Source organism: Strongylocentrotus purpuratus, unplaced genomic scaffold (assembly GCF_000002235.5).
Source record: "Strongylocentrotus purpuratus isolate Spur 01 unplaced genomic scaffold, Spur_5.0 spur5_scaffold_6, whole genome shotgun sequence".
Classification (NCBI taxonomy): domain Eukaryota; kingdom Metazoa; phylum Echinodermata; class Echinoidea; order Camarodonta; family Strongylocentrotidae; genus Strongylocentrotus; species Strongylocentrotus purpuratus.
Window position 1 is genome coordinate 39,222,637 of NW_022145612.1, and position 24,062 is coordinate 39,246,698.

The 24,062-nt window shown below is 37.3% G+C and overlaps 1 protein-coding gene across 1 annotated transcript; it reads right to left on the minus strand.

Annotated features, from left to right (window-relative positions):
* On the minus strand, window positions 1-16,403 carry LOC115917911. Its single transcript, XM_030973605.1, has 6 exons — window positions 15,867-16,403; window positions 12,360-12,552; window positions 2,862-3,000; window positions 1,971-2,155; window positions 1,398-1,529; window positions 1-697 (listed from the first exon to the last, which is right to left on the minus strand). The coding sequence occupies exons 1-6, from the start codon at window positions 16,046-16,048 to the stop codon at window positions 518-520; spliced, it is 1,011 nt and encodes a 336-aa protein (XP_030829465.1). The 5' UTR covers window positions 16,049-16,403; the 3' UTR covers window positions 1-517.
* Between the last annotated feature and the right edge of the window lie 7,659 nt (window positions 16,404-24,062).

Consider the following 24,062-nt stretch of genomic DNA (forward strand, 5'->3'; position numbering starts at 1 on the left):
TTTCTGTTTAAACAACAATATTTCTTCTTTTATGAAAATCACCCTAGAAAGATGGAAGAAGTAATCAAGGATTGGTGGCCTTTCTAGATGCATTCTATAACAAATACATACATTTCCTCTTATAAATCTTCCCCCAGTCTCACCACAAGAACAACCTCAACCAATAACTGACAAAATACAGTCAAACCTGTCTTAGTGGCCACCTATCTATGAAGGCCGCCTGTCTATAGGGGCCATGCATTTTGTCGACCTCGAGAAAAAATATTTGTTGTTGTACCTGTCTAGAAAGATCACCTGTCTACAGTGTCAACTTTCTGTTTTCCGTGGGTGGCCTCGATAGACAGGTTTGACTGTATTTGCCATTTAATAAGGTAATGTAGATCTTGTGCAGTCTGTTGTCGGTCTGGTGTTGGTTTGGTAGGACTGGGATGTGAGTGACCATTATAGGCAGGTGGCCTTTATTTATACACAGTTAGTCACTGAAGCAGCTTGAACTGTACTCCATAGCCTTCCCGATTTATTTGGAACACACAGCGCACTGCAGTTCATTGCCATCTACATACGGGCCACAAGGTAACCCTCCACCGGTTCCACACACTCCTTCCACAGGATAGAGAAGAGAGCTATTGCCGTCCTCGACCATGGTGCCAGGTCGAGACTCCGCTGCAATTGCAACGCAGGTGTAAGATGTTCGCACCTACAAGAAAAGTTGGCAGAGATCATAATACATGGTTGTTATAGTTATAGTCGAACCAGTATTCAGTTGAGTAACTGGGGGGTGGGGTGGGGTACATGTTGGATATGCCCCCCCCCCCCCCCCCCCCCCCTCTCCTGCCATACTTGATATTTTGATTTTTGTTTTGTGTGTTACTTTGAAAGTGCAGAATACCCCCAACCCAACCCCTCCAGCTCTCCAGCAAAGACATATGAATATATCCATCTGCCAATTATACCCCAGTTTCCATTATACTCCAGGTACACTGACATACTTATCCTTAACAACATACCAAATAAAAAAATTATCAAATTATCAAAACTCATATCATAGAGATATAACTCCATATCAGAGATCCTGGTGAAGACTAATTACGGTAAACAAAACAGTTATTTTAGACTTTTGTACCTGTTCAAATTAGATGTACTATTTGATATTTTGATGTTAAAGTTTCAACATTTTTATTTTTATCTCAAAATGTTGCTCCTTTGACCCCTAAATATGTGTAGATGTAAATGTGTCTTTTTTAACCCCATTTTTCCATATCACGATTTGACCATTTGTGTTAGTGATACAAGAAAGAATTAGTCAACGGTCATATCACGAGATTTTCATTTTTGAATGAAATGAATCGACACTGTCCGGAATCGCCCCGATATCAATCCCATGAATATATACTCACATTGTTATTCCTGCTGGACATGAGGATGCCACTGTATTCACGGGTCCAGTTGTCGGGGCAAGTAATCCTTCCAGGAATCATCAGAGTTGCTTGACGTCCTCCCCCAGTCATACAGGCAGCACAGGGGACATCCTACAGGAGGAGGGGGGGGGGAGATGTGGAGAAAGAATAGTTCGAAAATTTTACTCATGTGTTCATTTTTTTAATGAAATACAAGTTGAAACATCAACCACCTCCAGATTTCCTTAGAAAAGAGATCCTACCACTGTAATCCTCACCCTCCCAACTTCGTACATCTTCCTCTAATCAGACCAATTATAGCACTTCTGTAACTTTCACGTCCTTATATTTCACTTTGGATGTCATATGTATTGCTTTCCCTGCGCCACTTCTCACCCTCGCCACTTCTCACACCCTCAGAAAGAAATATTGGGCCAATGCCCATGGAGATCATAATTATTTGGTAGCCAAAGTTGTTGCCCTTCCTGTACTCCAGGCTGTAGAGCCCACCCTTTCTCACTCCTCATTGCCCCTCTTCCCAGAAAAAAGAATGATAGTTCCCATGTAACTCACATGCCCATGTAGGTCGGATTGGGTGCCAAAGTTGTTGCCGTTCCTGTACTCGAGACTGTAGATCTTTCCCCTGAAGTCCTGGCTGCCTCCTGTAGTCATGTCATACTCTGGATCGCTCACCATGCACAAGATGTTTCCTCCACCCCCTTTGTTTACTGACATGCTGCTGCCAGATGCTGCAAAACCTATACAACACCACCAGAAATAAAGTGGACATTTTATTTCAGTTCATTTTATCTATTTATTTTCAAGTCAAGACAAGAAAGAATATCACATAATCTTCTAAATACAAACATATTTAATAAAACATCTGAAGTGGGAGGATCATAAAAAACACCTAAATGCCTTGTTACTTAGTTAGTTCACAATTTAAATAAATTGGCATTGTATTTTTTGTAACTGTCACTACATTTTACTTTTATTTTGTCTGCATTAAAACCCAAAAAACAGCAAAGAATCCTTGATCCACCTGTTAATGGTATTGATGCCTACAGCAGTAATTGTTTCTGATCTCGTACTTATAATGCCAATGCAAGAATGTTCAGATTTCAACAAAAACGAACTAACGGACACAATTTATATTGACTCTTATTAATATTTTACATGTTATGCCCTCCCACTGGCACATTTTTTGGACAGCACAATAGTTTGTTATTAGGACATCATCACAAGTCTTCTTTGCCATCCCCTACCCCTTCACCCTACCCAATTTCGTGTAAATTTAAATTATTCTTTAAGTTGACTGAGTTTGTATGAAGTGGTTGGAGGAGGGCACAAGCCCCCTGTCCCCCTCTGCCCTGTATCGGCCACTGATAAAATCTCTTACATTATTTTCCAAGCTGATTCAATGGTGATATCCTCAAAACAACAAACAAAAACTTCAATACTTACCAGAATAAACCAAGCTGGATGTATCAGGGCAGTCCCCCACACCCCAGTGAAAGTAAACTGTTCCTGTAGCCGCCTTTACGGAAGCCTCCTCGGAGACAACATCGGCCCTCGGCGCCCCTTGAAACCTGGTACCTGGACCCTGAATTGGCAATGACAATGAAGACAACAATAAAAGGAAATGTATAGCGACAGCAGTAAATACATGTTTCTTTGATTAAGATAAGATTTCAACATTATACATCTGATTTCAAAGAAAGGAAGGGAAGTGGTATTTCTTTATCTGTCCATATCTGATGGATATGTTCACAGATGAAAGAAAGATAAGGAAATGACTTTGAACTATGTGTGTTTTCTCTGTGTGTGTGTTGGGGGGGGGGTCTCTCTCTCTCTCTCTCTCTCTCTCTCTCTCTCTCTCTTTCTCTCACATGTATTAGTAACATTTTGGTTAACGTTTGGTCGACGTTCTTTTTTTAATTTACATACAAATATGTCCATTCGGTCTATATTTTGAATAACTTGAATAAGTTCGGCTTAAGTCGATTTTTTTTTTCTTCTTCTGTATGTTCATAAATATGCAAGGACAGCGCCGTCAGGCGAACTTCTAAGCTGCTTCATTTTTAATTTTAAGCTCGAAGAAATTGACATTGACAGGTTTATCGTTGGATGAATTTAGAATGGTTTCCAACCTCGATTGAAAAAAAGACCTCTATGAAAATCAATCCACGGAAGTAACGGAAATTTTACTGAATATCTTGTTGGCGCGCCAACAATTGACTTACATGGGACATAATACCCAAAGTGTACTAGTCATGAACGGGGCAAAAATAATAACAATATTAAGGGGAGTCGCTCAATTCGTCTTTAAACCAGATGTAGTCATGCAGGCCGTATTTCAGACTCCAGCCGTAGCCAGGTCGTTTTTTTAGAATCCAGTCGTAGTCAGGTCGTCTCTTAGAATCCAGTCGCAGTCAGGTCGTATGTCAGACCCCAGTAAAGTCCTCTTTCAGACCCCAGTCTAAGTCAGGTCGTCTTTTAGAATCCAGTCGTAGTCAGGTCGTCTCTTAGAATCCAGTCGTAGTCAGGTCGTCTCTTAGAATCCAGTCGTAGTCAGGTCGTCTCTTAGAATCCAGTCGTAGTCAGGTCGTATGTCAGACCCCAGTCAAGTCCTCTTTCAGACCCCAGTCTAAGTCAGGTCGTCTTTTAGAATCCAGTTAGTCAGGTCGTCTCTTAGAATCCAGTCGTAGTCAGGTCGTATGTCAGACCCCTGTCAGGTCCTCTTTCAGACCCCAGTAGTCAGGTCGTCTTTTAGAATTAAGTCGTAGTCAGGTCGTTTTTCAGTCTCCAGTCTTATAGTAAGATCGTGTTTCAGAATCCATTTACATTTTACAGCAAGATCATCTTTCGTTCTTAACTCGTCATCATTTCGTCATCATGGTCGTTTTTCAGTCTCCAGTCTTATAGTAAGATCGTGTTTCAGAATCCATTTACATTTTACAGCAAGATCATCTTTCATTCTTAACTCGTCATCATTTCGTCATCATGGTCGTATTGAGGTCGTCTTACGGAACTCATCCTAGTCCCATTATCATGACTCCAGTCATAGTCGAGCCATCTTTTAGAACAGTATCGTGGTAAGGTCTTCCAGGCTCCAATCGGAGTCAGGTATCTCTTAAATTCTAGTCGTAGTCAAGCTGTCTCTCAGACTATAGTCGTTGTCTGATCGTCTTTCAGATCCTCAGTCCCCGCGATCATCTTTCAGAGTCCGTTCATAGTCCGGTCGTCTTTCATTTTCCAGTCATAGTCAAATCGTATTTCAGAAACCTCCAAAGCCAAGTCAGGTCATATTTCAGAAGGCCATGTCGTGGTCAGGTGGTCATTTGCGGAACAGGAAAGGTTGACGTGGACCTGAAGCTCATTCTGACAAGCTGTATTGCGGTCAAGGTGTACTAACCAAAGTTAACAAAAACTTTCGAAGCTGTCAGAATTTATCCAGGCATTTCAAAAATACTCATCGTTTTGGGAGCGACAGTATATACGACACTTATCTCAATGTTTACACATCCGCTGACCGTGTGAGCTTTTGGTAGACCAATTACAGTTGACATGGCGCTTGATTTGCTTGCCGAATGTTGTCTTCAAAAAGTTAAAATAAGTTACATGAGACCTTCATTCATGTTCCGCTTTTAATGATAGTGTATCTGCATGTCGGCATGCAAAGACTATAGTGAGTAATGGCATTGTGTTCTTCCGAGTGGCCTTTCTCGAGATTCTTTGAAATTCCAGATTCATTGATTAGTTTATTCCGAAGGTTCATTTTAATCATCAAAAGATTACCTAGAGTTAAAAAAAGACATATTTGATCCAAAATAGCTCAGAATCAGAAGTGGCAACTAGTATATTAGGCAAATTTGTTTGTTTTTTGTTACCCGACTGCTAAGAACCTGAGGAAAGCATAATGTGTTTATGTTTTTTTATGCTTGTATAGGTAAGCAACCAGGGTACCAACGGCTTTAAGTCTTCTCCGACGGACTTGGTAATGAGGATAATGCCTTAGGCAAACGGAATTAGACCATCGGCTTGTTTTCAAACCCGGGATCACCAGGTTACGAGACAACTGCTCTACCACTGAGCCATCGCGCCATCCCCAATTGCCTTCTTTGGGGGACAAACCGTATCCTACAGCATGTTTTCAGTTGTTGGAGTATTTAAACAGTTGTCCAACATTTGATAATAGAATGATTAGTAATTATGATAAAATATTATTGTGAAAGAAAATCCACAAAGGAAGTATGATATTACTATACAATAAGTGCCAGGCAAATGTGCCCCTTTGCCACATTTCTCAAGGGTTAGTTTTACCAAATCTATTGTGATGTTATATAGGATTGTCATGTAACTAATTAAATGGAGGCAATATTTGCAAAAGCTTCTGTGTTTTTGACAATTCTTGTGTTTATTCTTTTTTGCCTGTGGGTTTTGTGTCGTTTGGCAAGTATATGAAAAACTAGCGACTGAATCCTTGCACTCCAACAGAGAAAGTGACTACATTGAATGGGGCAATTTACTTTTTTTCAAAATATCTCTCAGCTAAAATCATTATTGCAGACCAGCTAGATGAAATCAATAACCTTTTTGGAGGACACCTGTATATTACATCCTTTTGTTTTGTTGATGTATCTCAGATTGCTATGGTTGGGGGTCAAAGAGAGCAGGCTTTTCCCTTCTATCAGGATGTTTAAACTAATCACGTGGTACAAACGCGTGATATTACAAAGGTTGAGGTGACGAGGTGATTTAAGGTCACGCCAAAACTTTGTTATGCACCTGTTTATTCTTCAATCGGTTCTTTTTAAATAAGATTTTTTTCTCCAATTCCTTTATATGTGAATGAATTTATATATATATATATATATATAAATATATATATATGTTTATTTCAATATATTTAATGTGGTGTAACCAGATATATTTTTCATTTGTAACTAGCCGACCGTCATGTCATATTCGAAAGTTAAATGCTTGTGTCAAAATAAACACTAATAATAATAATATTCCGCTGTTAAAAATACTATTGATATCGCAGTGTCTTCTGATTTTGTTTGTTTGTTACGTTGTTGGATTGTTTCTTTAAAAAAAAAAAAAAACTCATTTCAATTGTGTGGAAAATGTAGACAACTGCGTTACAAAAGTCCACCAAGCTATTAATAGACATGTCAGTGACATAATCATGAGCACAGCGATGTTACAAAGGTCTTATCTTTTAGACATATCAGAGGTTTGCAACCGCTTTCTTTCATGAGCTGGAAGGGTTTTAAACACACTGGACAATGAGAAGAAAAAAGTGATGAAAATCAATATAAATATGGCGTGCGGAAAACTAGCAGGGATTCACGATTTTGTCTGTTTAAGATATCAGTGAAAATTCCTGGATTGCCAATTAAATAATTATGCACAGAGCAGTCTACTATACGGAACAAAGAGCTGATGTTCTGATGTACATTTTGTCTTCAACATAGGCTTAATAGAGAAGACATGACTAAATATAAAGATATGACTTTATTTATAAAAATTGAACAAATTGAAATCTTATATTCAACACAGAACATCAAATGTTCTATCTATAATGATTTTATAAAACGTTGTCGTAATTAATATGTTTAAGTCGGCACAAGTCTTAGTTATTTTGTTCTTATTATTTTACTAATGGATTTTACAAAAGCAAATATCTTCAATCTCGTTTTATATGCTTTTTATTTGTATTTGTGTTGTTTTTCTACTTCAAGATAGAGCAAGTTGAGATAACGATACGAATACATCTGGTATCTCAGAAGAATATCAGAAAGAAAGAAATATTTCAGTATTCATTTTAGTATTTCATCTATTAGTCCACAAAGCAACCAAGATTTTTGTCTTGTTGAGCCCAACCTACTTTTAGACTGAGACACACTAATTTGTGTAATTGATGATGAGTCACTTTAGGCTGCTTTACAGATTAATTCATTTTGGAGTACATGATCGCGCTGTTTGATAGCGATTGAAAGTTGTCTGTATCGTCGATCAATTGGTAGAACATGAGATTAATCGATAGACCACATCAGAGAGATCGGAATTGAAAAACCACGATATACATTAAGAACTATGAGACCGCACTGTTTCCTTTCGTTTCTTTTTTGTTTGTTTGTTTCAAATGAAATTATAGCAGTTAATATGACACTAATTCAATCTAAAATTGTGCCAAAGGTAAAGGTGGATTAAGTGTTCAAAAGGATGGTAAATTAAAGAAAATATAGTTTTCCTCTCCGTGTGTTTGCTCTCTTTGTCAAATCTACACCTTTTGTCCTTTTTAAGGAAAACAATTTTTGGGGTGTGTTTTGGTTTACTAACTATTTGACCAATACATTTTTTTTTTCCTGAGTACTTTTTGGTCGACCTTTTATTACAAGGACTATAAACCGAACCTGGGATACTCGGGAAGAAGGAGAAACAGATTCGTGTTTTGATAGCCCAATTTTATACCCATTGTGACAGATGCTGTGTCGGTATAAATTAGGTTCATGTTATAAGAGTGACGACTGTGATTATTTTGGTTTTGCAATTTGCGGAAAGCCATGCACTGTATTATGCCATCCTTCAACCTGGATAAAATGGCGTAGTATGGATCCAACAATTTAGGACGTGGTGTTATAATAGGAGGGTGGGGTGTCTTACTCGTTGAAATGAATGCGAATTAACAAGGCCATCGATTATAGGACGGTGATTGCGAAGTCCTTTCATTTTCTTTCTCGGTCCTCTTACTTTTCCTTTCATTGTCTTCTTTCTATCTTCCCCTCATTTTTTTTTTTTTTTTTTTTTTTGGGGGGGGGGGGGGCGTTCAATTGAGGGGCATGTACCTACCCGTCCCCTTGCCCCTCCCTTTCCTACGCCACTGCCTGGATTGTAATAGAATGATCGATGAATCAAAACATTCAAATGTCGAAATGTTTTATTTAGTTAATGGAAGTTTGTGATTGTAGCTCACAAATGTCGGTCAAAGACGGAAGGAGCGGTGATTGACACAATTTTAGTTCGCTATTTCCACTTTCAAATTCACTATTAAAATCGCCTTTTTAAAAATTCTATTATTAATCTTATGAACCTACAAAGACAATTATAACATCATGTTTTCTTTTGATCTGTCTGTAAAAAGCTATGTCATTTAAAGAAAACTGTAAGTTGAAAGGGGGTGTGGTTGCCTTGCCTATGAAATGAATGCGATTATTCGTGGAGTAAGCTCAGTTGAATTCGCTCGATATCTCATCGCCGAAGGTCGCTCATTAATGCCCCTTTTTGTTTATTTTGTGAGGATCCAATTTACGCATTTTTTGTTTTGTAAAGGGATAAAAGTAAAATCCGTTTATAATGTTCTATACTGGATGCTGCATTTTTAAAATACCTTAAACTAGAGCTAAACAAATTGATAAATCAAAGTAAAGTCTTTAGTCCTGTAAGTTCTGATCATGACGAAAAAATGATATTCACATAGAAATTGCACGGAGTGCCAATAAATACAGGCACGGTATATAGTAATATCGTACAAATGATTTTCAAATAATAGTAAAGTATAGAGTAGTATAGTATACTATCTCATGTGTGTCCTTTTCAGTGTGTTTGCTTTGTACAAAACACGAAACCTTTGTTTTTTAGTTTTTAAAAATATTTTTCTTGGTTAAAATGTTGTTCTGGTCCAGACTAACCTAAAATAATACATGACTTATAATTACAATTCAGGACAACTTTTCTACACTTTTAAAATGTCTTTTTAGAGTGCAGAGTCTTTGTTAGAAATACGCATATTATGACAATTCCAGTGCCATGATACATGACCGCTAAGTTTTTCACCTTGATATCGGGTCCAATTCCTGTTCTTTGACCAGAAATAAAATCACTTCCTTTATCAAACACAACTACTTTGCGCAACAGGTGAAACTCGTATTACTTGTAAAGTCTCTTTACCCCTCTTCCTTATTATTACTACCATATTTTACAGTAGGCTTGATGGTAACGTTGATCTAAAAAGCGGTTCGAACCAGTTCAAAGTTTGCTGACCAGTGTCCAACGACTTTCGACCTCGTCCAATAACTACCTGACAGGGGCGTTGATCTATATCATGGTTTGGAGGGGGGCTACCAATGATGTTTCAATATAGACTTTGAGGTAACGGAACGTTTTTGTAAGACTGTAGTTGGATCGGCATTGCCCCCCCCCCCTTTTTTTTTTTTTTTTTTAATGGGAGGGGGTGAGTAAAAAATGTTGATAAAATAGTTTGTTACGAATAAAAGGTCTTTTCACGATTGGGTGAAGGATGTGAGTGAGAAATAAATTAAAACTTTTCCATCCATTTCCAATGCTGCAGTATAGAACTCTGCGTACTTTAAAAAAAAATATTACCATATCAATATTACCATTTGATTTGATTTGATTTGATTTGCTTTATTGGTTTCTTCTTCATCTTCTTTATCATCAGCTTCATCAACATCTTCATCACTTGTATCTCCCCGGTAATGTGTTAATTATTGCACCCCATTATGCCTAAGGTTATACGCGTAAATAGCCGCTCATATTGCGAGGTCGTGTGGTGACCGAGCTGAAAAATGTTCATGGAAAAAAAAAGTGCATCGCGATATAATGCTTCATTTTAAACTGAACATTTGTCCATTTCCTGCATGAAAAAAAAATGTCTTCAGGATCCATCCATTATTAATGAATCCCCAGTTCTTTTGAATAACACTTCTTCTCCTTTTCTGAATATTAACGGGTCTACCCTCCACCCCCCTATCCATTCAACCCCGCGAGCGACGCTACAATATTATAAAGTGTACATGTTACCAGTTTCTCGTGCAGATGTTTCTTTTTAAAAGGGAGGAGGGGGTCGCAAGAAGTTAATAGTTTCCCTGCATATTTTTTTCTAGAATGTAAAGGGCTATACGTGAAAAGGGAATAGTGCCACATCTTGCTATCGAACTGCATAAGCTCACCGTATAATCAGTTTTCTCCATTTATTTCGCTTGGCATGAAAAAACAAAACAAGGAGAGCCATTAAAAAAGGAAGCCGTTGTAGGGAAAAGAAACAGGGGTTTATTTTTCTTGGCTCGTGATGTTTGACTCCAAAATAAAAACAATCTGAATTTTTCTCATGTTCTAAATTCTTCAATTTGACCATAAATGAATGTCAACTCCTTATATACCTAATTTCTTCTTTGTAACGGAATATTTGCCAGATGCCGGATTGTTTGCTGTTTCGAAAGCGTTTTTTTTTTTCTTTTCTTGGCGGCTAGCCCCCCCCCCCCCCCCCCGTCGAATAATAATCTTTGATAACCAACAAGCCCTCATCGTCTCGAGCATAGGCGGGGTGGGATGGTGGGGGGACGGAGCAATTCCCCCCCCCCCCCCCCCCCTGGCTCCACCTCTATACATTTTGTATGTGATGTAAGACAGATAAAACACCAAAGACAAAATCAAGTCTATTACGACTTGCTGAGTGCAGATAAACAGATCTCCATTTAGGTGGGAAATCGGTGCCGATAAATAACTGTCAACCATGGACAGTTTCACACCTGTACTACGGATATTCAGCAGGAGACACAGCCCAGTTAACCGTATACATAACCGGTTGTGATATTGTCAGCATATAAATATCCTCTTCCCTCTTGTGCAAGAAAAACTCTTTCTTGCACAAAAAAAGAAAGTTTCGTGAGATAAAAGACACAATGGTCAGCGGAATTATTAAACAGAAAAAAGTGTGACGCGAATTGTTTCCCTTTCCGGAGTAAAACTGTGTCAATTATAGGTCGTTGGAGATTTGATAGGTTTGTTGAAAGATGTATACATGTACTGAAAGGTGATTATGCAATACTATATAGGATAATATAGGGCAGAGGTGTCCATCTCGAGGGTGTATGGACGAATGCCCACAAATGATCGCTAAATGACCTGGATCGGCGTCCCAGGGGTTAATCTATATTATGTATTTTTGAGGAATGTACAATTTTCTTTACATTTTGATATGTTATGTAAATCGATGAAGATGTATGTTTTGCATATTTTGTACTGAATGAATGCAATAAAGAATGCTACAAAACAAAAAAATAGGGATCGGGTCAAATTAAGTGGCCCTAGATTTACGGAATGAGGGCGATCGAATACAGTTGATTAGACTTTATTCCGACTTTATCCACCATTCTTGCTAACATCATTATTGCCGATTGTATCAGGACAATCACACCCTGGACAATCACTCCCCGGAAAATTACCCCCGGAAAAGTACCCCCAAAGGACAATACTCCCCCCCCCCCCTCCCGGAAAATTACCCCCAAGTATAACCGCTCCCGAAGACAATTACCCCCACGGAAAATTAACCCCCCCCCCCCCGTAGAACATTACCCCCACATTCGGGAGATACAAACTATTTTCCACGGGGGGGGGGGGGGGGTGGTTGTCCTTGGGGGTTATTTTCCGGAGGGTATTTTCATGGGGCTTTCTGGGGGATAATTTTCCTAGAACCATTGCCGCTTGGTCTGGATGCGGGATGCAAATTTGTGAGTTACACTCACGACATGGCATTTCCATTTTCAAGTCATTAATCTAACATTTGCCGCTCTTGACCCAGGTGAAGTGAGTACCTATTAAGGTTTATCATTGAAATAATGCAAGGCCGGAATTATAGCACATTAGGAGGAAGCGGTCTTATGATTGGAATATTATCATGATTATCCGATCATGATGTTTCCAAGATGTGAATAATATTGATATAAACATGTAACATATACCAATCTTATTAGTATCTTCTATCAAAAGCGCTCTATAAACATCAACTCAATGTTGAAAGTGGTGTTAAAGGAATACATCTTTATCGTGTCAGGAACAAATCGTCGATGTTGTTCAACAGGAATTAAGTACTGAAATTCAAAGAGGTTCAGTATAATTAAAATCAGGTAACAATCAAATTCAGGGAAGAGTTACCTCCATTGCATTTCTCAGTTGATCCATTGCATGTGTTTGGTTTAACATCTGTATTTCTTGAGCGTGGATCAGTTCTCTGTTTGTCATCAGAACGGTGTTTGCCCGACATAGCTCCACGTAGACTGCAACCAAACCGAGCAGAGCTCCACATGCAATGAAGACAGCTGCCACTGTGCAGTATGGTATCATCCATCTGTTAGGAATTGAGCACAAATTATTGTCAATTGTCATGATAACTATGTACCATAACCCAAATATGTTTGTTTTTTCTCTCTCTTTTTTGGTCTTTATGAGGGGTCCACACTTTACAAGACATGCTTTTAGTGGATCCCTCCATTTTCACTTGACATAAAAATATACAGCAACATTTTTTACTTTTCTTCTTGATTTAGATTGTATCATATTATGATCTTATAATTCGCCGTAACTCAATTAAGAATAATATAATAATGTTTTTTTTTACAATGCATGACAAATAACATCAGCACTTGTATGACTACTTTTGTATACTTTGTAAAATGTTGTTTGCAATTGATTTATTGTATATCATTTGTATTTTCCTTGATGAAAATGGAAATAAAAACTTGAACTTTAACTTGAACTTTATTCGTGTGCTGTGAAGCATCGTATTATAACATGAATGGCTGCAGACTGTTTCGAATCAATGTAATTATGTTTACATCCTATACGAAGTATTCTTTTCAATAAAAGGAAGTTAAGGAAACGGTTAAGCTCAAAGATTATGAAACCGGTGTAAACATATCCGTAAAAGAAAAACTGCTTTGAACATATTGTGATCATAATAGGCCTGACAAAACTCGCGGTTATAATTCTCCCCGGTAATTCTCCCATTAAATAACATTTAATGATTTGTCAGCTAAAAATCGTTTATTTGTACATTTGGACAATTATTAATTTCCCAGAAATTGAAATCCAGGCATCTAATTCTCATGAACTCTACGTGACTTATTCTTTGTTAACAAAGAGTACTATGAACTGCCATAGAAAATTCAGTGTTTTGGGGACAAATTTCGAGTCATAATAATTCGTGAACTCATTCAAGTAGCCTTGGAAAACATTTCTCGTATAAATTTGTTTTAAAAGAATGTTGGAAAGATCAGTTTTGTAGATCGTAGAGATTATTCCAAATGAACTTTCACTGAATTGGCGAATGTACGTAGGTATAACTTAAAAATGTTTCCTTAACATATTAAACGACAAGCCTTTTCCTTGGATTTTCACATCTTTTTTCCCCTTCCTTTTCCTCTTATTCTTCTTCTTTTCTTTTTTTTCTTCTTCCTCTTCCTTTTTTTCTTCTGTTGGCCAACAAAATTCATTCCATTAATATGATTCTTTAAAAAATCTGTTGTGAGACAAACCGGCAACAGTTGGTCTCCAGTCCATTTCCGAAAATAGTCCAGCTTCTAACTTAAACCCTTCAAATAACACTATACAACCAAACTGTGTTTTGCGATCAACACAAATGTTACAAAAGGAAGGAAAAAAATTAGAGCTCAGCCAGTATCTTATAAATCGATAAGAATTTATGTTGTTGTCATTGTTTGTATATACAGAATTATCGATGTTTTATCATAACTTAATCACAATTATAATTAATAAATGACAACTATTTGTTAAGCTAAGATCCTCCTTTGTCATTTGATGCAACTCATATGATGCATATTTCACGCATGAGTGATTAAAATCAATTTGAAGAGAGGGAACCAAAAAGTCATTTGGCGGACAGTATCTGAATTTCCAAGAAGAAAAAAAAATCACATTTCTAGAAAGATCAGTTTCTGCCCTTTCATGACACCTCAATCAGGAAAAATGAGCAAGGAATAAAAAAACGTTCTGTTTGTTTAAAGTGATGCTTGCATTTCCATAATTGTATTAAACGAATTCGTTTTCATTGGCTGCCTGCCGTAGCAACAAACGGAATGGACAAAAGACTTAACTCCGTTTCGTTGACGATCAGCCATAGACGAAAGATTTCTCCTTGAAATTCAATATACCGTCCGCCAAATGACTTTTGGTTTCCTCTCTTCAAATTAATTTAAATCACTCATGCGTGAAATATGCATCATATGAGTTGCATCAAAATAAAGAGGAGGATCTAAGCTTTACAAATAGTTGTAATTTATTTATTATAATTGTTATTACGTTATGATAAGACATCGATAATTCTCGGTTTCGTTTTTTTTCTGGGACGCACTGTATAAATATATAGAATAAATAATTTAATATCGATCCTCCGTCACGGCGATATACAAATCGTAATAATTAAAACAATTGAAATAAAACTCCTTTAGAGAGTTCTCTTCTTCACTACACTGTAAAAAAGAATTTGTTCATTGGTAATTTTTACGTATTTTTTCCATGTAGAATTTACTTGAAAACATTAGTTTTGCCACTTACGCACTAAATTTAAGTCTTGCTAACTCAAACTTTCAATTTAGTAGAACATACGTGGAATATTTAAGTAAAATCAAATACATAAGAACTTTAAGTAATTTCAGCTTGTATTAATTTAGTAATTTTAACTCAAAATCAGAAATTATACGTATTACTCAAACAATTTATGTTGATTATTCTTATCTTTTTAAAGTAAGGACCGATGCAGTGCGTAATAGAAATATTTACATAATTTATGAATATTCATTAAGACCAAATTAAACTCTTTTTAAAATAAAACAATTCTTTTTTGTGGTTGAATGAAAATTTAAGGACTTTAAAACATTTACTAATTCATTTAACATGGCTAAGCAAAGACGAGACAATTTTTAATTGTTACCCAGTTAAAAACAAATCAAAACTTGATATTTCAGGAAATTGTCAACCAATTTTCCTTTTAAGATGCTACGATCAAGTATATATAAAATTTGGAGCCTTTCAATATGTGTCGAATTGAAGCGTATGTAATAGTTTGTGATGGTGGTAGATATATATATATATATATATATATACGGTTAAATCTTAAATAGAAGTAGTGAATGATTAGTGGATGTTACTTGTTAGATTAGATGGGTACCAAATCGTGCAATATGTAATCCTATCATAGCTTTTTTTTAATTATTAAAATGATTACAATACTTAAATTATTTACGTTAATGTAACTCGATTTAACTGAGTAAAAATTTATTCAGCAAAATAAGTAAATTCTACTTAAGATGCCGTAGGTAATATTTACTTAATAAAAATAAGGCAATTCTTTTCCTCAATTTTATTGAGTTATTTCGACTATTATTTTTTTACAGTGTATGACCGGTTTGAATTTGATTTCTTCAGATAGAATAAATAGTATATAGTGTATATATTAATACAATAATTATAACAATTGCAATAATGGATACTGATCATGGTGAAGAAATAAACTCTCAAGGCTTTTTATTTCAATTAATTATTTTTAATATTATTTGTATATTGCCGTGACGGAGGAATATCCAAATTGATATATATATATACACATATATATTGTGGGGGAAAAAAGGTAATTTAACAACATACCTGTGTTTATTCATCATGTTGTTTCGGATGAGCTGTTTGTTAAGATGGGTGTCGTAGCTGGCGTAGTCGAAATGGACTTGATCAAGCCCTTTATCGCAGACGACGGTGGTCGAAGCAGACGATCGAGATGATGAGCACTGGTCTGATTTCCCGTCCATGGAACAGCAGATGGGATTCTCCATACGTCTTTTTGGCAGCTAAAGTAGGTATTCGTCAGCGTCCACACAACACTAAGCGCCTTCTAGTTCTAACACGCTCGTCTCAAAGTCGGCGGCGTTCAGGATCGCGTTGCGTTTCGCTGAAAACACTCTCAAGCGTTTTGAAAGTGACTACAAAAGAAACGCGTTTGTTGTGGATCAAGATTTCAATAAATCTTCAGACGCAGGCGGTTTGGATTTGATGTTTCCAAAAAATAAATACCGCTAGACGATTCAAAACATCTGGTCTGCTCATGGACGTCTGCTCAAACCAATGAGCCAGCTTAATGATTTCGCCTGCTATTTATAGCAGCAGATCGCGAGAATGGTTTTGATTTTTTTTTTTTTTTTTAACAATCTCAACACGGTCGCATTTTAGAGGCTTGGTGTTGGTTGCCATTTCTGCGCATGCGTATTAAATAAGACCTTTGATAAAGGAAGTCGGATCTTTCCCAACCTTTTTCTATTATTTTGATAATAAACTCATTGTCATTTCGAGAGCGATCTGGTATGGTCCAAGGTTACATCGCCAATGACGTCAGGGAGGGGAGGGGGAGCTGCTTCAAAATAAAAATCCATTACTTAGGCCATGTCAAATATCGTACAATCATAGAAAATGAAAATGTTCGTTAGTATACACTTACAAAAATGACGTCACTTAGATACTTATCATTTCTTCCTCATTATCATGATTATGACTTGATAAATTTAGAATCAAAAGCAAAAGTATCCTTGCTGAAATGTTCACTTTTCTATAGTAAACTACTTAAGCAAATGAAATTGATAAATTATGTCCGACACCCGAACTTCCACACCCCATTCTAAATGTCCTCGTATTATGAAAAACTAGTAATATGCTGCAAACATAATTATATAGATATTTTGTCCCTCGAATATGTGCATGATATTATATTAATTCCATCTTTGCGTGTGATCCGGCACTAAGTCGAATCCTTATCGCGTCGTACCAGGGAGCTGATGTGCCACCCCCCCAAAAAAAAAAAAGCATTTTCTGTCGTGTGAAGGAAACTTAATAATGATAATAACAATAACATTCATGATCTGGATTTATTTCGCGCGTGATACGAAGTACCGTCGCTAAGCGCTGTACATATATTATTATCCCGGTCATCAGATTCATTCTCGCACAATGTGCACCATCTCCAATCCCTAGGCGTATTCCTACCACATGGTCACTGTGAAGGGCATATTATGGCAAATACTATGACACAAAGGCTTTTGTCATCCTACCAGGTCCCCATTTCCTTCCTGGGTATGGAGTGGCAAAAGTAGATTAATGCCTTGCCAAAGGACATTAGTGCCGTGTCGGGGATCGAACCCGTGACCTTTGCATTTTGAGTCATGTGCTTAAACCAGTCGACTACGACACCTGTACTCTCTAATAGAAACATGCAGAACCTTACAACGTTCCTCGGAGGAGAATGATTTCTTTGAATTTCAATTTCAAAAAACCTTTTAGAACCATCTTTTTTCTGAGAACATATTGAAATTATGTCATGCAATCAATAATGATACTGACAATCTGAAATCAATTTGCAAAGTATGACTCTAAGTTTCTAACAGTGATATATTTTAAGATGAAACAAATTAATGTTTTGTTTTTAAAACTTGTGAAGAAGAGCGATAATTAAGCGTACGTGCGCTATAGAATTCACACGTTTGATCTGATTACGATCTTGATCTGATTTCAACATAGTTTCACTGACTAATACTTTAGTTATAATACCCAAAGACAGTTTACAAGGCACTGACATCCATTAAGGCTGTCGTTAGGACAAGGTTCCAAGAATGTTTAAAGTAGGGCGGTCATTGCGATATATTTATCAATAAGCCCGTCCATTGCCCATCAGCCGATTGTGATAGTCTATATGGAAGAAGAGGGATTAAAGAGCAAATAGGATTTTCCTCAGTTTTAGGGGGGTGGGTGGGGTGGGTGGGGTGGGTGGGGTCCTCTCAAGAGTAAAAGAACGGAGGGGCGAATGTAGCATCGAAAAGCCTCTTTTCCATGTTTTTTTTTTGGTGTTCAGTAGGAGGTTGCGGCTTGTTCGCATTCACTCTGGATATGCGTATGGTTAAGAAATAAAGGCAACCTTGATAAAATAAGGTTAATGGTTATGAGAATTTTAATTTATTATTATTATTTTGTTGATCCCCCAATCAATGCTCGTACTAAATGTTCTTTACTTACTCACTACCAGCTTCCTTTATGCGCTGCTTCGCTTATCTCCCCCTTACCAGGAGCGGTTCTAGAAGGCTTTTTATTGGGGGGGGGGGGTTGAGTCTCCAAATCCTCATTGGAAGCACTCTACTGCCTTAACCTCTCCAACTTCCCCCCTTTGAAATTTCCTCAATTCAATCCAAATATTCTCATTTTTTACTTCTTCGTTATGTTTGTCTTAGTCTTTCTATTTTCTGGTATACATGACATGCGTCAATGTGTGCATGATTTTGACATACACAGTTCGTAATATTTATGAATGCGAGATATCTGCCCCCTCCCTTGCAATTTTAGCGGCGTATCCAAAATTGGAAAATAAGGGGACGCCCTCCTCATAGCATGTAGACGAGGCCGGAGCTTCCGAGGCCCAGGCCGAAGCCGAGACGGAGGCCTAGGTATTGCCTTCGATATCGAGGCCGGAGCCTCTGAAAATGAAACTGAGGCCAGATGTTGTTATTGTATATTTTTAATGTTATGCCTGGCTTAATCCCATCTTGTTTGTGATGATCCCATTGTTAAAAACACAAACGAATTGTAACAGGTTAATGTAATAGCTCATGGCTAAGTATTTATCGGGAAGACACGTACTATAATAGTAACCTTCTCGCACGTATGATATGTTTAACAGAGTAAACTTCTCAATGAAATACTACATGTATGGCTAATAGGACCTTGACCAGCCGGTATAATGTATCTGGTCATCCGATGACCAATACCAACTGCAAGTTACATTGAATATATCTTGGGCTTGAAACCGGGGGGGGCGTCGGACCCCAGTTTTTCATTATACTGGAGACGCCACTGACCTATATATCCACGTGCTTTAGTAAATTATGACAAGCTAATGCACTACAAACAAGTTTGGATAAGACAATGTCATCTTGCTTAATGGCGTTATTGTTTAAATTTGAAATTCAAAAGATTTAAATGATTTTGAAAATCCAGTCATGATGGCCTACTTTATTCCAGTTTTGCTTTTCACGTGCCTCATTCCAAAATAGGAGCAAATACAAGATGAAGAAATGGTACGTTAGATTGTATTGAACAGATGATAACTTTTAAAAGAACGGAGGCGTGATGGCTCATTGGTAGAGCAATGGTCTTGATACCAGTAGGTTCCGGGTTCGATTTACCAAGTCGTTGCAATATATCCATTTGGTAAGGCATTAATTAATCCTCATTACCAAGTCCTTCAGAGAGGACTTAAGCCGTCAGTCCCCTGGTTGCTTTTATACTTTTATACAAGCACATGCATGGTTTTTAGCAGTCACGTTAAACAAGCAAACCAACCAACCAATATCACAGCGAGCGAGCTGTGATATCTTTTTGGTCTTACTCATGAATACAATAACAAAGCGGGGACTATACACAATAAACAATGTAACTCACAGTTATGAAGAATCTATTTCCAGCGACTGCATTATTTTACAGTAAAGTGATACCAAACCATTCTCATTCTGTTATTCAAAATATAATCAGTCAATATGGCCTAAGTATTGTTCTGTTAGTCTCTTGTATAGTAGAATTCGATTTGACAGGAAAGGCATATTTTCTGGATATAACACACGGAAAATGTATATTTTCCCAATCGAACTAGTTTTAGAAACCCTGGTTCAATCGTTATAATGATTATGGAGGGGGTATGCAATTTGAAAGTTCGACATTAAACATAGTAAAGAAATTGGGTACAAAGCCCTCCTTTCATGAATAACAAAAGGTACTTCTTTTAGGAAAATGTGTGTGTGTATATATATATATATATATATATATATATATATATATATATATATATATATAATTATCATTGTCTTTTAAAAAAGTGTCATTTCCTAACATATCGTCACCCTAACACTTCGTCTCATACACAATGTTCCTCTCTTCACACCATATTTGAGATTACGAGGGCTGGAAAATGACAATAAAAATAGCGTGTAATCTTAATATGAAAAGATTTCGTCGTAATCCAGTCATGCAAAAAGACGCATATACCGTAATACTAAACTTTGACCAAAAAGGATTGTTGCATGAAGTTGTGGGGACACGGAGTCCATGATCTGGAATTAAGTTGATCATTCGGATGTAGAGCGGAAAAGAATGGTTCCGTTTAACGCTCTGAGATCAATAGGGCATTGGATGACATATAAGATACACTGGAAACAATTATGGCTTTGTGTTTATATTAGAAATAATCATGCCCTTGTGTGTTTACAAGCTAGGTCGAATGGACTTAGAGGGAGGTTGGTTAGCTTCTGGTGGCGTAACTACGTTAGGGACAAGGGGGCATCCGCCCATTACATGGCCCCCCCCCCCCCCAAAAAAAAAAGAAACAGCGACAGAAAAAAAAGTAAAGGGGGAGGGCAATGTGAATAGAAGATGATCCGACACACACTCTCCCCTCACTTGAAGGTATTGTTCTTTTGAATTCCATTGACCTAGTAAGAACAACGCCCCCCCCCCTGCCCTTATAAAACCATGGTGCCCGCTGAAGTGCTAGTAGCACGCTACGCCTCTCATTAACATGGAAATATTATTTGGTTGTGAGTCACCTTTAGATAATGTGTGTTAGATTGTGAGTCTTGACAATAGTTGTAGTTTGTGCCAAATTTTAAAGTATTTCTTGTGAAACTAAACCTAAAACATAAAATTTACTACACTAACATTATGACGAGATCATAATAGCTCAAATACTTAATCAAATACAGAGAACTTGGAAGTGCTGCATGAATACTACATGCACAATAAAAAACTACAATTTCAAAGGCGAATCAGCAAGGGCGACTCCCCCCCCCCCCTCATTCTCTCTCTCTCTCTCTCTCTCTCTCTCTCCCTCTCTAGCTCTCTAGTCCACAGAATAGTCTGGAGAGTATTGCCCTACCAGGGTTAGGAAGTGTTGAAGCATAATTTAGACCATTTGGAAGCAGTTTTCTAAATTCCGGGAGCTATTGTAATCATTGAATTGAATCTCTGCCCATCTGTGCCTATATATTTCTTAATATAATTCTTCTACAATGTATGTGGGGGGGGGGAGCAAGGAAAATGTGTGATTGTTCTTTGATCTTGATTATTAAAAACTTAAATTAATCAAAATATTTTTTTTGAATACTGTAATTAAGTTTGCATTCTAATGTATTTTAAATCTAAACAAACTACACGTGCTATATTTACCCTTTTTCTTCTTTTTTCCCCCAACATTTCGGGGGCATGGGTCCCTTTTCCCACGGGATCGATGCTCCTGCCTTCCAATGATTACATTTCAAATGCATTTCAAATAGATAATATTTCTGCACCCCACAGGCGAAATCGAATCGGGTGTATTTCACTTCCATTATCACACTAAGTGTCTTGTCCAATTATTGCTCAAACATGACTGTTTTAATGAGGTTAAAGTCAAGTGCGTACATGATTTTAGTTTTCCGTTTTCTTCTAGCCATGATCATGATCCCTTTGGTTGTTTCATCTGATAAAGAAATGTTCTGACCACAAAGAGGTACTTTCGATTGACCACTAGCTCATTTAACTGATATCGCACCGACCACTAACTGAACTTGACCATGCTCACTGTCTTACAAATAACATCCTTCTGACCTGGAAAATAGATTTTAGAAGAGAGAAGAGAAAACACGATCTTGACTACTTTGTATTTATCTAGTACGAAAACATCCTGACCACAAATCGAGTCTTTCATTTGACGACTCTCTCATTTTAACTGATATCGATCTGACCACTAATTGAATCTGGCCCTGCTCTATGTCATCTTCTGACAGAGGTTTAAACAGTTTAAAACAATGAAAAACTTTCCTGATTTTTACAAGCCATGATCTTGAATCTTGAATACTGTGTCGTTCTTCTGATACAGAAATGTCCTGACCACAAAGAGCGACTTTCGTTTGACCAGTACCGGTATTTCATTTTCCTATATCGCTTTAAGAACATCTGACTGAACTTAGCTATTCTTTCTGTCCTTCTTACTGAAAATGCCAAATGAAAACATCTTTCCTGCATGTTTTCTCCCGTCCATGATCTTGAATACTGTGTAGTTTATCCGATACAGAATTAATGTTCTGACCACAAATAGCGACTTTCGTTTGACCAGTATTTCACTTATCAGACCACTCACTGAACTGTGGCATGCTCTCTGTATTCCAAATAGCTTCTGAATGAAGAAAAAAAAACGTACAAAAAAAGAAAAAGAAAACTTTCCTGTTTTCTGCTAGCCATGATATATTTTGTTAAAGTGACAGAGTGTTACCGCTGGCATGTGGTTTGACCGTCGTTTAGCTTCAGTCCTCATGATAAACAAGGTTGAGAGTTCGAATCCTTGTCCAGTACTACAGCGTTCTCGGATGTGGCACTTAGATTTTAATAATGTTTGCATCCGTACAATTGTGTTTATTCAATATTTGATATTTTCGTAATAATTGTATGCATCATATTCTAATGATAAGAATGTAATAACTTAATCTCAAGGCCTTCATTTCATTTTATGTAAATATTGTTCCGATGTACATTCAAACATGGAAAATTTGTTTGACTAACATTGATAGAGAGGTGAAGCATTTACTCATGCATTTGCATTATATAAAATCATGAAAAACAGCCGTATCCGGACACCTAACCCCTGGACAAACACCCCCAGATAACCACCCCAAGGATAACCACCATCTTGAACAACTACCCCCCTAGGGCAACCACCGTCTCTAGGACGACTACCCCCGGGACAATTACCCTCTAGGATGATTACCTCCCCAGCTCACTATACCCTAGGACAACCTAGGTTATCCAGGGGGGAAGTGTCCTAGAACCCAAGCAGAATATACATAATATAGGTTTTGCGTAATTCAACCCTTTTATTCAAAGTAGTCTCTCTCGACCCTAGTGTAGTAACTTATACTTAGTAAGGGAAGGCATTCCTTGACTATTGAAGCGCCTTGATCACCCTGTTCTGCAGTATTGTGAACGATGTGTGTCTAATGTGTAGAGCTGTGGTCACGTACCCGTCGTGATGCGTCGGTTCCCAGGTTCAAAACCCAAACCAAGGATGTATTGCAGGGAGGGGATGGGGCACAGTTTCCCCTTAAACGTTTGTTTTCATGGGTTTGGTATTAGTTTAGTAGGTGAATCTTCTACTGTGTTTACTTCAAAATCTATGTTTGTTTGTTAGCATTATACGAGGGATTGTAGCGACTAACCGAGAATATTTACGATTTTTATAAACTAAAATGTTACATTCTCATGCTTATAGATACGTGTAGAGCACACTAGAGCATACATTGGAATATGTAGCATGATGCTATTTCGTCTTCTTGGCAATTTTACAACATTTTCGGGAGACGATACCACTTGTTTCCTACTTTTATTTGAGGGGAACGTGCCCCCACAACCCCCCTAAATCGACATCTCTTACCTTGAAACTCTATCATTAAACTGACATCAGATGAGCAAAAGATCTGGTGAAATTTATTCCGGTATCATTTATATTTGAACTTTAATGATTATCTAAATATATTTTTGGCAAAAATAACAGGAAGTTACACTCGGAAACCTGGCACCTTATTGTAGTTTAAAGCTAAAAAGACAACACATGGCAATATGCCATATATAAAAGCTTATCTCAAACAGCAATGTTACTTGGTTAGTCTTATCCGATTGTTTCCATTGGTAGATGTATCACTGTGGTATGCAAAGGGCTTAATCTATATCTCATAACGATAACCTTTAAGGTGCACAAATATTGATTGTCTTATTTAATTCATGATTTTT

Excerpts from the sequence above, each read along its gene's own strand:
- LOC115917911 (XM_030973605.1), bottom strand. The coding sequence starts at position 16,048 with ATGGAGAATCCCATCTGCTGTTCCATGGACGGGAAATCAGACCAGTGC. Across the intron at positions 2,156-2,861 it reads ATCCAGCTTGGTTTATTCTG|GTTTTGCAGCATCTGGCAGC; the intron begins GTAAGTATTGAA and ends GGTGTTGTATAG. Across the intron at positions 1,530-1,970 it reads AATCCGACCTACATGGGCAT|GATGTCCCCTGTGCTGCCTG; the intron begins GTGAGTTACATG and ends CTCCTCCTGTAG.